Source organism: Lithobates pipiens, unplaced genomic scaffold (assembly GCF_037356315.1).
Source record: "Lithobates pipiens isolate NorthernLeopardFrog02 unplaced genomic scaffold, aLitPip1_a1.2 Scaffold_27, whole genome shotgun sequence".
NCBI classification, from domain to species: domain Eukaryota; kingdom Metazoa; phylum Chordata; class Amphibia; order Anura; family Ranidae; genus Lithobates; species Lithobates pipiens.
The window spans coordinates 191,846,081-191,859,280 of NW_027507788.1; the positions used below are offsets into that span (position 1 = coordinate 191,846,081).

Genomic DNA, 13,200 nt, shown 5'->3' on the forward strand with positions numbered 1-13,200 from the left:
ATCGCGGCTTCGTTGAATGACAGCGCCGGAGCAGCGAGACCCACCGAGAAGATGGAGGCTCCGTGCTACAGGGGACAGCGGTGACTTCGCTGGCTCCTGTGTCAGGTAAGTGACACATAATGGACTACTATACGATGCATAGTAGTCCATTATGCTTTACCTTTGCAGGGAATCAAAGAGGAAGTAATCAGGATTTACTTCCTCTTTAAGCTGAATGCCAGATATTTAAAAAATGCCATATAATCCAGTTATGTATTCCTATATAGTCTTGTATTAAATGTAATTTACATAGAACTAGTAAAGGCATTCTTGTTATCAGTCTCCTGTAATCTCCTGCAGCAGACTGGGAAAGAGAGGGCCAGAACTGGGAAGCAGTGAGGACTTGGTCAGTCATATTATGAACACGCTTAATGTAAAAGAGCACAGGAATGATATGATCAGTATGCTGCTGCTCCATCATTGTCCAATCAGCTGATTGAGGTCAGGTTGTTTGACTGACTAAACTGTACTACTTTTAACTGTGTTTGGGGTCACAGATTTAGCTATGCTGTGTGGCATTTCCAGCATCTGCATTCCACCACCTTTCCCTTTAGTGATGACGTGGACCCTGCAAGCTTGCTGCCCATTAATTCAGGTTTGAATACTTTTGATATATGAACTGCCCTCTGTGCTATCATATTTGGATTCTCAAACATACATTAATATGGCAAACCAAGGGCCAATTCAATAAATCATCTTAGAGATCTGGGACACTGTATCGTAATCATCAGAAGCAGCCAGAACCTACCCCTATCCCACACACATCTGCTACACTCTGACCCAATAAACACAAGCTGTTAAGAGACACCAGCCCGGGTGCAAAACAGGAATCTATGGAGCCAAAAAGGTGTGTGCAGCTTATGCACATTGTACAGAAATACCAAATATGCTCAACTTGAAACATTATGTGTTCGAGCTGTGCATAGTCAGTATTTCTGTACAATTTGGGGCGCTAATACTACCACAGTAAATCAGTGGTGTAACCTAGAATTAGATTTTTCCAACACCTTGGCACTGTAAACAGTGTGAATGTTCATGAAAAGTATCTTTTAGGAACCACTGGCACCTTTCATCAGTGGTTTTCATTTCTAGAGTCTTGACAGTTTTGTATTCTAACCAATGTTAGTTTAGCCTGCACAGGGGACAATGAAAGTGTAGAAGACAAGCTGTGCAGATCAGGTACATGGAAACCTAAAATGCCACGCTTCCTGCTGTGGAAAAAAATGTAAAAAAATAAACCGCGATTGATAAGATTAGAAAATGAATGAACTAATCAATTAATTAATCAATTAATTATCAGGAGAATCAATAAAACCTCTATAGGCCGCAGCTCTGTTGGGATACACACACAGGCAGTAAGAAAGACAATTGAAGAGCTGCGCCAATAATACTAATTAAAATAATCAATTAAAATAAAAATAACCATAAAACAAAAAATTATTATCACATAAGAAATGGTTGAAATATTCAAACAGTTCAACTACATCTATAAGTCCATATCCACTAATCTTCAATTGCAGATAATGACAATATCATGGAAACATTTCATTAGCAAAAATGGAAAAATGGTGTTTATAGAAAGCAAAAAAGGTCCAAATAAAAGTCCTGATTAAAACACCACAGTGACTTCACATATACTTTGTAAGGTGAAGAAACATGCCCGACCACCAGGATAGTAGTGCGCTTACCAGATGGTGAAGTGTAATGAGCATATGAAATTGGTACTCAAATACTTCACAGGGCATTTACTCCATTAGTTGCTCGAAAAGAAGAGACTGCCCATAGTGTGAGACTGCTTAAACGTTTTAAGAATTAAAAAGAAAGTAATACACTTACAAAAATACTTGCATCAATCGCATAAAAACAGCAAAGCCGGCTGGCAATTTCGGGAGCCCGTCCTCCCCTCGTGTAGCGTGGTGGCGTCACTGCGTGTCTTCTCAGACGCGTTTCGTCATAGGTGATGTTGTTAATGGGGAACGCTTATTTGCTTTTTATAAACACCATTTTTTCGCTAATGAAATGTTTCCATGATATTGTCATTATCTGCAATTGATGATTAGTGGATATGGACTGTGGTATAGATGTGGTTGAACTGGTCAAACACTTCCTGCTGTATCTGCTGGGATATTATGCAGTTATAGTATAGAAAAATCGTCCGCTAAATATAGGTAAGACTGCTGCATTTTTAGTACACCTTGAATATGAGGAGGAGGAGGTGAAGATACGGCGCTCAACATATAATTATTGATTCACATGAGACAGCACATATCTTTTATATTTTTAGCACCATATTATGCAGTTGACCTTATCCTTACCGCTGAATGTATTGTTTACAAAACAAAAATGAAAAATTAACCACTTGCCGCCCGCCCTATTACAAATTGACGGCGGCAAAGTGGTTTCATTATCCTAACCGGACGTCATATGACGTGATTAGGATAATGAGCCGCTGCGCGCCCCCGGGGGCGCGCATCACGGCGATCGTTGTTGCGGGGTGTCAGTCTGACACCCGGCAACTACGATCTCGGTAAAGAGTCTCCGACGGAGACTCTTTACCATGTGATCAGCCGTGTCCAATCACGGCTGATCACAGTGTAAATGGGAAGAGCCGGTGATCGGCTTTCCCTCACTCGCGTCTGTCAGACGCGAGTAGAGGAGAGCCGATCGGCTGCTCCTCTGACAGGGGGGGTCTGTGCTGATCGATTATCAGCACAGCCCCCCCGAGGATGCCCACACTGGACCACCAGGGACACCACTAGACCACCAGGGAAAAGGTAATAAAAATCCATAATCCTCCCTAGACCACCAGGGTGCCAGTCAGCACAATGGGTGCCAATCAGTGCCCATAATGGATGCCAATCAGTGGCCACAATGGGCATCACTGATTGGCATGCATTATTGTTTGGCACTGATTGGCATCCATTACTATAACACCGATGCCGCCTATGAGTGCCCACCTGTGCCGCCTATGAGTGCCCACCTGTGCCGCCTGAGTGCCCACCTGTGCCGCCTATGAGTGCCCACCTGTGCCGCCTATGAGTGCCCACCTGTGCCGCCTATGAGTGCCCACCTGTGCCGCCTATCTATGCCCACCTGTGCCGCCTATCTATGCCCACCTGTGCCGCCTATCCATGCCCACCTGTGCCGCCAATCAATGCCCATCCGTGCCGCCCATCCGTGCCAGCTATCAGTGCCAATTTGTGCCACCTATCAGTGTCCATCCGTGTCGCCCATCCGTGTCGCCCATCCGTGTCGCTCATCAGTGCCGCCTATCAGTGCCACTTCATTGGTGCCCATCAGTGCCACCTTATCAGTGCCCATCAGTGTAGCCCCATCAGTGCCCATCAGTGAAGGAGAAAACATACTTATTTACAAAGTTTTGAAACTGAAACAAAAAAAAACATTTTTTTTTTCAAAACTTTCGGTATTTTTTTATTTGTAGCGCAAAAAATAAAAACCGTAGAGGTGATCAAATACCACCAAAAGAAAGCTCTATTTGTGGGAAAAAAATGATAAAAATTTCATTTGGGTACAATGTAGCATGACCGCGCAATTGTCATTCAAAATGCGACAGCGCTGAAAGCTCAAAATTGGTCTGGGCAGGAAGGTGTTTAAGTGCCCTGTATTGAAGTGGTTAAGTTATCTTTTTGAAATTCATGTTAAAGTATTGGAACTTGGGCCCCAACTTTTTTCATTTTTAATAGCATGACGAAGGGATAGAACACCAGCAGACTATCTGTGGTTCTGTTGGTGAAATTTCACCTTCTGTCCCTGTATCACAAAAAAATGAAATGGCAATCGGCATGACAACAACCATGAAATCATAATATGTGTCCTACCAATTTCATTTGTGAACAGCGCCATCATTGCCTGTCAACAGAAATTTATTTTCAATTGCAACACATAGCTATAAGGAACCGCTAACATTTGCTTGGAGTGGCAAGCCACTTGTTTACACAAAATGCCCCTTCTGTGCCAGACAGGCATGTCAATAGCATTCATCGATAACCTACTCTATGAAAACCTGATAATGAACTGATTATATCTCATTAGGGCCATTTTTCTACAGCAGGGATATGCAATTAGCGGACCTACAGCTGTTGCAGAACTACAAATCCCATGAGGCATAGCAAGACTCTGACAGCCACAAGCATAACACCCAAAGGCAGAGGCATGATGGGACTTGTAGTTTTGCAATAGCTGGAGGTGCGCTAATTGCATATCCCTGTTCTACAGCATTAAAATCTATTGCCTAGAATGGAAGTTAATCATTCTATGTCTCCTGTCTGACTCTGGCCAGGACCTCAAAAACTATAAAATATAATAGTGATACCTTGAATTAAAATGTTAACTTCAGCACTGCCCTTGGGCTCTGCTGTAATGGATATGCCGGATTGAGGTCTCCTGGGTCCAGTTAGCTAGGAGATGCCTTATTTGACATTATCGATATATGTTTTACTCATCTAAGGCTGGCCAGGTAATTCTGATGGAATAATGGGTACCTCTAACCTATAATGGAATTGTGCTGTGCTCAATAAATGGTTATTTAATAATAATGATGATAATATTTCATATAATGCTTTTCTCCCTGGGGGACCCAAAGTGCTTATCAAACTGGTGTTGGGATCTTTTAAAAGAAAGATATGTCAGGTATTGCTATAAGCCTATGTGAATAGATGGAGGATTAATATGATAATCAAAAGTTAGTAGGATGCTGGATGTTCTAGTATGAAGGGGTTAAGCTGGTGCTTGTGATTTTGGTATGAGTCCTGGTATGTGCATGTCAATGTGGGGAGGATGTCTGTGTGTGTGTTTCGGATAGGGTGAGCGTGTCTGTGTGTGGGTAGTTTCTGGCTCAGAGTGCAAGCCTGTAGGTTCCTGCCCTTCCTTGTCTGTAACGTTCCTGGCAGTGGCACACGATGAAGGTTGAATGGAGATTTTCCAGTGTTTGCAGAATTCGTGACCAAGCATACCGTCTGCGACTTTGTACAAACTTCGCCTGTGCTTGTTTGTCTGCCCTTTTATACCACCACAAAACAAACGCTTGCTCTGCCTTCGGAGACAGCCACAGCCAGTTGTTTTGTGTTTAATGTATTAATTGCCAACTGCTTTTGGGAAAGTACCATACTTCGTAGCTTTGTCCGCGGTTTGCAGAACTAACCAGCTATACGGTAGACTCGTCTTACCCGCATTGGTTGAACTTCCATCCTCCTGTAATGACAATATTATTTTCTTAGTTTTTACTGAAATGCTTTTTTAAACACGCCAACAATGTATAATCTAATTCACAAAATATATTTATTAAATGGATATTTATCTTGTGATGGTCCATCTAAAGGGCTGAGTATGATAAGCTGATGACAGCAACATTGGGGAAAATATTAACAACTGTTTAGTTTGTGCTTGGATAGCAGCAGCCAATGTAATGATCAGAACTTTGATAAATGTTTGCATTTTTGTTCAAATTTTCTTTTTAAGTTAATAATTTTGTCATTTGTGGGGCATGTTCTGTATACGTACATTGGGATGCCATTCCTATAGAATTCCGTTGTGATTTATAATTAATATTGTTTGTGTAGGAAGATAAAGTAGCATTCTTTCATTTGCATTTATAGTCCACAGGCACAGCTTGCCCTTTTAGTGAAGGGCTCGCTTTTCCTGTAAGATGCTGCCTTCATTCTATAACAAGCTCTTGATAGATGAGAATTTGAAGCTTCCAATGACAGTCTGCCTCTTCCTTCCTGCCGCGTGTAGCTGCATCAGGCTTCCAGCCTCCCCCCAGCCACATAATAGGAGGCTATTGATTGGAAATCTGTGCAGGGGGACGCTGTAATTGTATATTAGATATTTGCGTTGGCTCACAGAGCCTCACTAATGCAAGCACGTCTGACGTTTCCGTAGCATGCAGCAGCAGCAGAAGGGCAGAGGAGTGGTAGAGACAGGCAGGCACAGGAGGCGAGACAGCTGTGAAGACAGAGAGACAGCCAGAAGCAGAGGGGGAGAGAGAGAGCAGGCGTGTTAAAGAATCCTTGTTGAAAGGAAGCTGAGTAGAGAGAATCCCAGGCTTCTTCCCACTTGTTCTGCACCAGGGTTTGAGAGCTTTGGAAACACACAGGAGACAGATGATGAATCTCAGTAAGAACATCCTGCATTCAATATATTTATAGCTGGAAATTTCTCCATTGATCCTCTCTACATGCACACGGGCTGATCTGGGGAAGAACAAAACACTTGTATATTGGGAGTGCGCTGCAAGTGGGCTTGTCTTATTATTACCTTATCTTTTTTTTTTTTTTTTGTGTGTTCCGTTTCTCCTTAACTCCTTTGCTGCCAATAGAACTTGCCTAAAACATCACATGTACAAATACAAAATGTGCTTTATGCTTTATGACATTGTACTGTTATCTTATTGCCTCTAACCCGTGTCCTTTTGTTCTCTTTTTGTAGATGACTTTTTAGACAAGAAGCGAGAATGCTCTCCCAACAGTAACAGCGAGTGCCCAGTGGAAAGCAAGAAAGCCAGAAGCGAGTCTCCGAAGGGTGAGTGGCGCTTGCTGTGCTTCCTTAAAGCTCGCATTGGCGGAGGGGGGGGGGGGGGGGGGGGGGACTGTGTATCCTGCAGAGGAGGCGTGGATGGAGGGAGGGAGAGTTGTCAAGGTGATGTGTTGTCAGAGTGTCAAAGTGGAGTGGGAGGGAGGAGGCAAAGGGCCACGGAGAGGATAAAAATGCCTCATTAGTCCACCCTTTCTTTGCTAGCAGGGACATTACTCCTCTGTGCCCTAATGATTTGCTCTGCATGCAGATGGGTGTTAATGAGGCGGCTAAAACTTTACATGATGTCAGCCCAGACATTAAGCAGTGATCCAATCCATTCCTAGCTGACAACAAGGAACTAGATGAGGAAGAGCATTGTCAGACTCTGTGGCTTCTCTCTCTGGCAGCTGCTTTTACTTAGTGGCTGTGTATGGGACTTGTGAACGCTCTGTATCAACTCTTCAACACTTCTTTTCCAAACTTTGCTTATTTTTAATATTTTACTTGATAATTATCAACGATTATTATTTTAAAATATTCAAAGGAATTTAATTGAGATGCATTTTGGGTATCCCCCTAGTGCAACTGATTTTAGTATTTTGTATATGTAAAGGGAGAGAGAGCAAGATATAAATATACACTTTTCTGGATTTTTAAACTAAATGATAGAAAACAAACAATCGTTGTAATGTGAGGTTGCTGGTGTGACACACAAATATGCATATTTATTCTGAATTATATCATTTACTTTTAATTATCACTTCTTATCCTTGGCATTCCTTTATGTGTTTTACAAAATCCATTTATCTTCTTTGAGCGTCACTTTGACTTAGCACCAGCCACACGTTCTGCTTCTGAAAAAAGTGACCACAGCGAGGATTTTGTCTGCTAACAGGAAAGCCAATCTACTATATACTGAGCTTTGTTTTGTTTTTTTTTCTTTAAGATTATTTGATTTCTTTCCCACAAGAAATGGGATTCCACGAAATGCACTCTTGCCTCAGTCCGCACAGTGGTTAATTACACTGCGCTTGGAGCAGGGAAAAATGGAGATGAAAAAACATAGCAATTAATTCTCCAAGCTTCTGTTCACGCTACCAAACAAAATTAATCAGAAATAATTAGTGTTTTTATTTTTGGAGTCTCAGTAGATTCCTTCCTTTGTTTTGAGGTCTCTTTGAATCTTTCTCATTATAAGACTAACTTGGCACAATGAACCTAGGTGGTGGCCTTCAAATATTTTTTCCTTTTTAACTGTTTCACCGCCAAACACTTCTTGCTTGACACATTTATGGTAGAACCCATTGTGGCCATCTTGTGATGGAGCTTACTTTGACTTTTGAGCCATTTTTTTTCTTTCTATAAAATTTACCTTTGTCCTCCTAAACAAAGAGGTGGACTCATGATGTTTTCCACCTATTATTTTAGTAGAGGACTTTCTGGCTCCTTTGTTGTACCCTGCCAAATCGGAAGAGTTGCTATAACGTTTTTTTTGGGGGGGGGGGGGCTTTTGCGTCAATTACATCAGTTTGAGATGTTTAAGAATATACAGAAGTCATTGACGGGTGCAGCTGACTTCCATCTGACCTGCGTTTGACCTGTTTGCATCCTAATAAGCTTGTGTGGGAATGCAAAACCTGTCTTTCACACACAAAAATCTATCTACATAGGCCGTTATAGTGGTTGATCCACATAACTGTCACTAATGATTGTAATAACTGGCTTTGGTTTTATTCTGTCATGTGTTGTACACCACCTTGTACCACAGGAAACTCAGATAATAACCCATTACATTTGCAACTTCTATGTCTTTTTTCTTTTTTTGTTAATATTGAAATGATGGGAAATTGCTGATCTGGATGAACATATGTTTGCCATACTGAATGCAGTGAAAGAGTTCACTTGGAAAATGTATCCGATTCCTTTCATGACACCAACCAGGTCCAACAGTGTGTCAACCCACTCATTACACACTTATGTATTACCGTTTTAACTGGTCCTAACAATGTTTCCTGTTGAACAAAATGTTGCATGCAACTTTTGGCTTGTGACAGTCTGTTGACTTGTAGTGCTTTTCCCAGCAGGAAGCGAGTGCTCTGCATTCAGGCAGGGAGCGAGTGCTCTGCATTCAGGCAGGGTGCAGGGAGCGAGTGCTCTGCATTCAGGCAGGGTGCAGGGAGCGAGTGCTCTGCATTCAGGCAGGGTGCAGGGAGCGAGTGCTCTGCATACACGCAGGGTGCAGGGAGCGAGTGCTCTGCAATCAGGCAGGGTGCAGGGAGCGAGTGCTCTGCAATCAGGCAGGGTGCCGGGAGCGAGTGCTCTGCAATCAGGCAGGGTGCCGGGAGCGAGTGCTCTGCATTCAGGCAGGGTGCCGGGAGCGAGTGCTCTGCATTCAGACAGGGTGCAAGGAGCGAGTGCTCTGCATTCAGGCAGGGTGCAGGGAGCGAGTGCTCTGCATTCAGGCAGGGTGCAGGGAGCGAGTGCTCTGCAATCAGGCAGGGTGCAGGGAGCGAGTGCTCTGCATTCAGGCAGGGTGCAGGGTGCGAGTGCTCTGCATTCAGGCAGGGTGCAGGGAGCGAGTGCTCTGTATTCAGGCAGTGTGACCAAAGAACAGGCAGTAGATGCTTCCAACCCCATAAAGTATGGGGATGGATTTTTCCATCCCTTCACTGCCATACCAGTCTTTCTAGTGTGTGAGCTGGGGAATCGAAAATTATTATAATTTTTATCATCCAGTTCTGAAATTATGCCAAATACAAACTTCAGAGTGTAACAAGGAGAACACTCTACTATTATGAGCTTACGTTCCTATGCTTACCACACATGTTGACAATCTGTTCAATCCTCTTTAGATTTGCCAATAACTATGTAGTGGTAGTACTTCCTGAGTAGACGTAAATTAAATTATTAAGATAGGCCCCCTATACTACATAGTTGGTCATAAATCTAAAGACAATGTGTGAAAAAAGTTAAGCCGGTCAAAGGAGGAGTGATTTTCTTTCCTGCAACCACGGGTTGCAGGAGAGAAAATCGATTGATTCCCCCATCAACACAGTCAGTGAGACATTGTGCTGTCCTGGTGGGGGGCGGAGTGAGCCGTCCCCGCTAGGAGAACACAAAGATTACTGCTAGTGGCTATAATATCTGCCAGCAATAATCGCATATAAAATGTTACAGGCTGGTTGTACCATTCAGCCTGCCCATACATGGTTCGAATCTCGGCTGGTCCCTGCTGAACCTGCCGAGATTCGAAATGTCTATGGCTGGCTTTAGACTAAATTGTTAGGGACTTGTAACTCTTCAGCACATTTGTTGCTTTTGCAGTCCATCTGTTTCCCGTGTTTTAGATTGTAAACAATGAGGGGCAACTTTCTCATTACTTTTAGGGGTGCTGATATTTCAGTTCCTAACCTGAAGGACAATTCCCCCATTGTTTTTTCCAGCCTTCCAAACTCAACAACCTTTCACAGGCTGAATAGCTCAGTATTTGTCCTTTCAGTGACCCACACAAACTTTTAGCTTAATGGGAAGACAGTGCAAGGAGCTGCTAATTGGCTGTGAAGGCCGTAGATTCTGCTTTGGTCACCAGATAATTGCTCTTCTTGTGAGTAAGAGAGGGGAAGACAGACGGACAGATGCTGCTGTCTAGCCCGTACATCACCTCTCTGGTGCCTGCAGGAGATTTGGTTGGATCAATGTCCAGCCTTTGGCCATATTAGCTAGTAATGACCACTGCAGACACATGAAAGCTGCACTGAGCATGGTATTAGTGATGGCTGAGTCCACTCAAAGCTCCGGATCAGGTTTTGTCTGGGCTGCTAATGACTCCTATCTTAGCGTTTTCTCTTTTTTTCCTAATACAGGAAGAAAAGTAGATTATTCTGTCAGTATGCACACTTCCAGTCATCCCTAAATCTTTGTCAGCAAACGTGAAATCTTCCTTAACAACACCTGTCTTGTTGGGGATTTTAACAGCTCGCTTTACTACACAACATAAAGGTGAGGATAGGTGAAATTGAATTGGTTCTTTAGATTGCCATGGCTTGCCAAGGGTTTTTCGAAGATAAGTTTAAATGAAAGTAACTTATGGAATGATTGAACCACATAGTAATTTTCTTAATGAAATACTAACCAAGCCAGTGTCACATGGTATGCCTTGGAGCAGCCATTTCATCATCGGGCTGAATCAGCGGTCATGGAAACTATAGAGAAACAAAAACACCTAAACTAACGCCACTAACACCAATAGATTTGTCTCTTTATTTCACTATATGTATTTTATAAGTAACTCTTAAGCTTGAAAACATTTGCTGCCATGTCAGTTGCCGAATCCCATATGCTAGAAAAAGTTGGTAGTGAGCGCTAATTAATCTCATGAAACCTTAATTAAAATTACATTTAAAAAGGAAAATATATAACACCAGCCTACCTAATTTTACAACTAAAATGAATTAGATATAAATCTATAATTAACCTATTGTTGACAATAAAGTGCATGACAATGTAGAACCTAGCAAGATCTACATATATTTCAATGACCAGAGACATGTGCAAAACTCCTGATAAACTTACCACACCATAAATAAATAAAAAATAAAAACAATAGAAATTCCTATCAAAATAAATCCTGCGCTCGTTTTGACCCAACCAACGGTGAAAAAAGTTGATAAACACACCAGCCTACCTATTAAACTAAAATATAGATAACTATTAATGGCTATAAACTAAATATCATATATAGTGAATGCCAATAAAGTGCATAACACCGTGAGGACCTATCAAGGTCTGCCAATCATATAATGTATGAGATTTATAAATGAATTAAACATGTATAATAAAAGTCCATATATAAGTGAATCTTGTGCCCGAATTTTCCAGGCCATCAATGGAACACCTTTACCACTTGTAGATATCACCCAAAAAGTGCTAAAAAAAACTGGGTGTCAGCGTACCAGATGGAGTTGACCTAATTAATGAAAAAAAGGTCAAACAGGCTTTTGCAAGATAATCCTTGCTGTATCGAAGAAATCTGTGGATCGGATACCCAGCCCCAAGCGTATGGAGCTCACGGATGGGATATGGCAGAGGAACCAAAATAGTGTAATTCCATTTATTTGAAAACGTTAAAAAAAGAAAAAAATTGCCAAGTGGCTGCTTACATAGGTCGTGCCATCGCCCGGCACTGAGGCTGAAAAGCGCAGCGTATTGGCAGATGTCCCGCAGTGTAACACTGACAAGCGGCGTGTGTTCCACCTACGACGGAGGACAGCCACGGGGACCAGATGTGATGTAATCTCGTGACCAAGTACCGCCTCGACGTATGTTTCGTTAGAACACGCCTTCAGGAAGAATCCCATATGCTGTCTCCTTGCTTCTCAGTGTGCATAACAGCGTAAAAAAAAGAGCCCAGTAATCGTCAGACATCACACGCTGGTCAAGCACTGCTTTAATAAAGAAATATGTAGGTTTGCAGTGCTGTTTTTTTCTGACAATATTGTAAGATATGGAAAAATGTTGCTATAGTTAACATTTTTATGTGGAGCGTACCTAATTGAACATTCTCTTACAGAAAACTCCCAGACTCCGTTGCTGGAAGAGCCATTGGCTCAAATGACCCCCGAGGAGCATTACAGACGCATGATGTCAGCACTTAATGAACACGGCAGCTTTGAGGAGCAGCAACAGCGGCTCTACCAGCTGGCAAACACCATGGCAGTCCCTACGCACAGTGGTAAGATTTAACATTTAATTGCTATCCTTCGATACCTATTACTTGCTGTAACCAACTAGAAAGAAACATTTGTTTACATAAATTACACTATGCGTGGCCAAGCAAGAGAGCTACTACACCTTAAAAAGGACTGTTCTATTCAGAATAATTTGTATTGAGTTTAATGGACATCCATGTTATAGTTGCTTAGAATATACAACTGAATAAATGTTGTTGATTGGTTCATGTAAGATTATTAAAGTTGAAGTAAACTCCCCTATCGTTTTCATCCACGGAAGCTTCCATCTTTGCCTCTGTTTAATCTTCAGCTGCCACGGTGCTGCACATGTGATCCGTTATGACACCAGCCATTGGATGGTTTGACAGTTTGGTTGAGAGCACAACCAATGTGCAGTTAGCATTCCTGGCATGCCGTTTTTTGAAACTGTTTAAATCGATGGGTTTACTTCCACTTTAACGTCTTCACTGTTTTACGAGCTGCTCAGGTATAATAGTTATATTAACATAATCTTTCAACTGAGTGGCTTCACCCTAGAATTTATCACCAATCACTAGGTAGGGTAGGCTTTGTCAAAAATCTTCATGTTTGAATTGAGAGTATTTTAATATGTAAATTTTACTGCAAATTCTGAAATACTTTCTAACTCGATAGTTTTGTGTTCATGAGATGGAGTCATACATTTGCAGGCCTGGAGCCCAAACCTGTAGGACAGTTTTTGTATTGTGTTTATGTGGCTAAGGCCATATTCCTCTCAATGTCACATTGTATGACTATTATATGGCACCTGGAACAGGGAGCAGGTGGTCTGATGGTCAGCCATTTGTATATGAAGGAAGCATGGTCTTGGTAGATTGTACCATTCGTGTTTTTGACTATTATCACCTGTGAAGGCCCA

The 13,200-nt window shown here is 42.1% G+C and overlaps 1 protein-coding gene across 9 annotated transcripts in view; it reads left to right on the top strand.

The window, feature by feature from the left end:
• The window catches only part of SAMD11 (sterile alpha motif domain containing 11), a 253,146-nt gene that overhangs the window by 187,705 nt on the left and 52,241 nt on the right, over window positions 1–13,200 (top strand). For all 9 annotated transcript variants that reach the window (XR_013263263.1, XM_077458075.1, XM_077458074.1 and 6 more), the window contains exons 6-7: window positions 6,487–6,579; window positions 12,143–12,304. Coding sequence is in view for 8 of the 9 variants with exons in the window: in XM_077458075.1 (XP_077314201.1) it covers window positions 6,487–6,579; window positions 12,143–12,304 (255 nt within the window). In the remaining variant the exon portion in view is untranslated. The remainder of the gene's footprint in view (window positions 1–6,486; window positions 6,580–12,142; window positions 12,305–13,200) is intronic.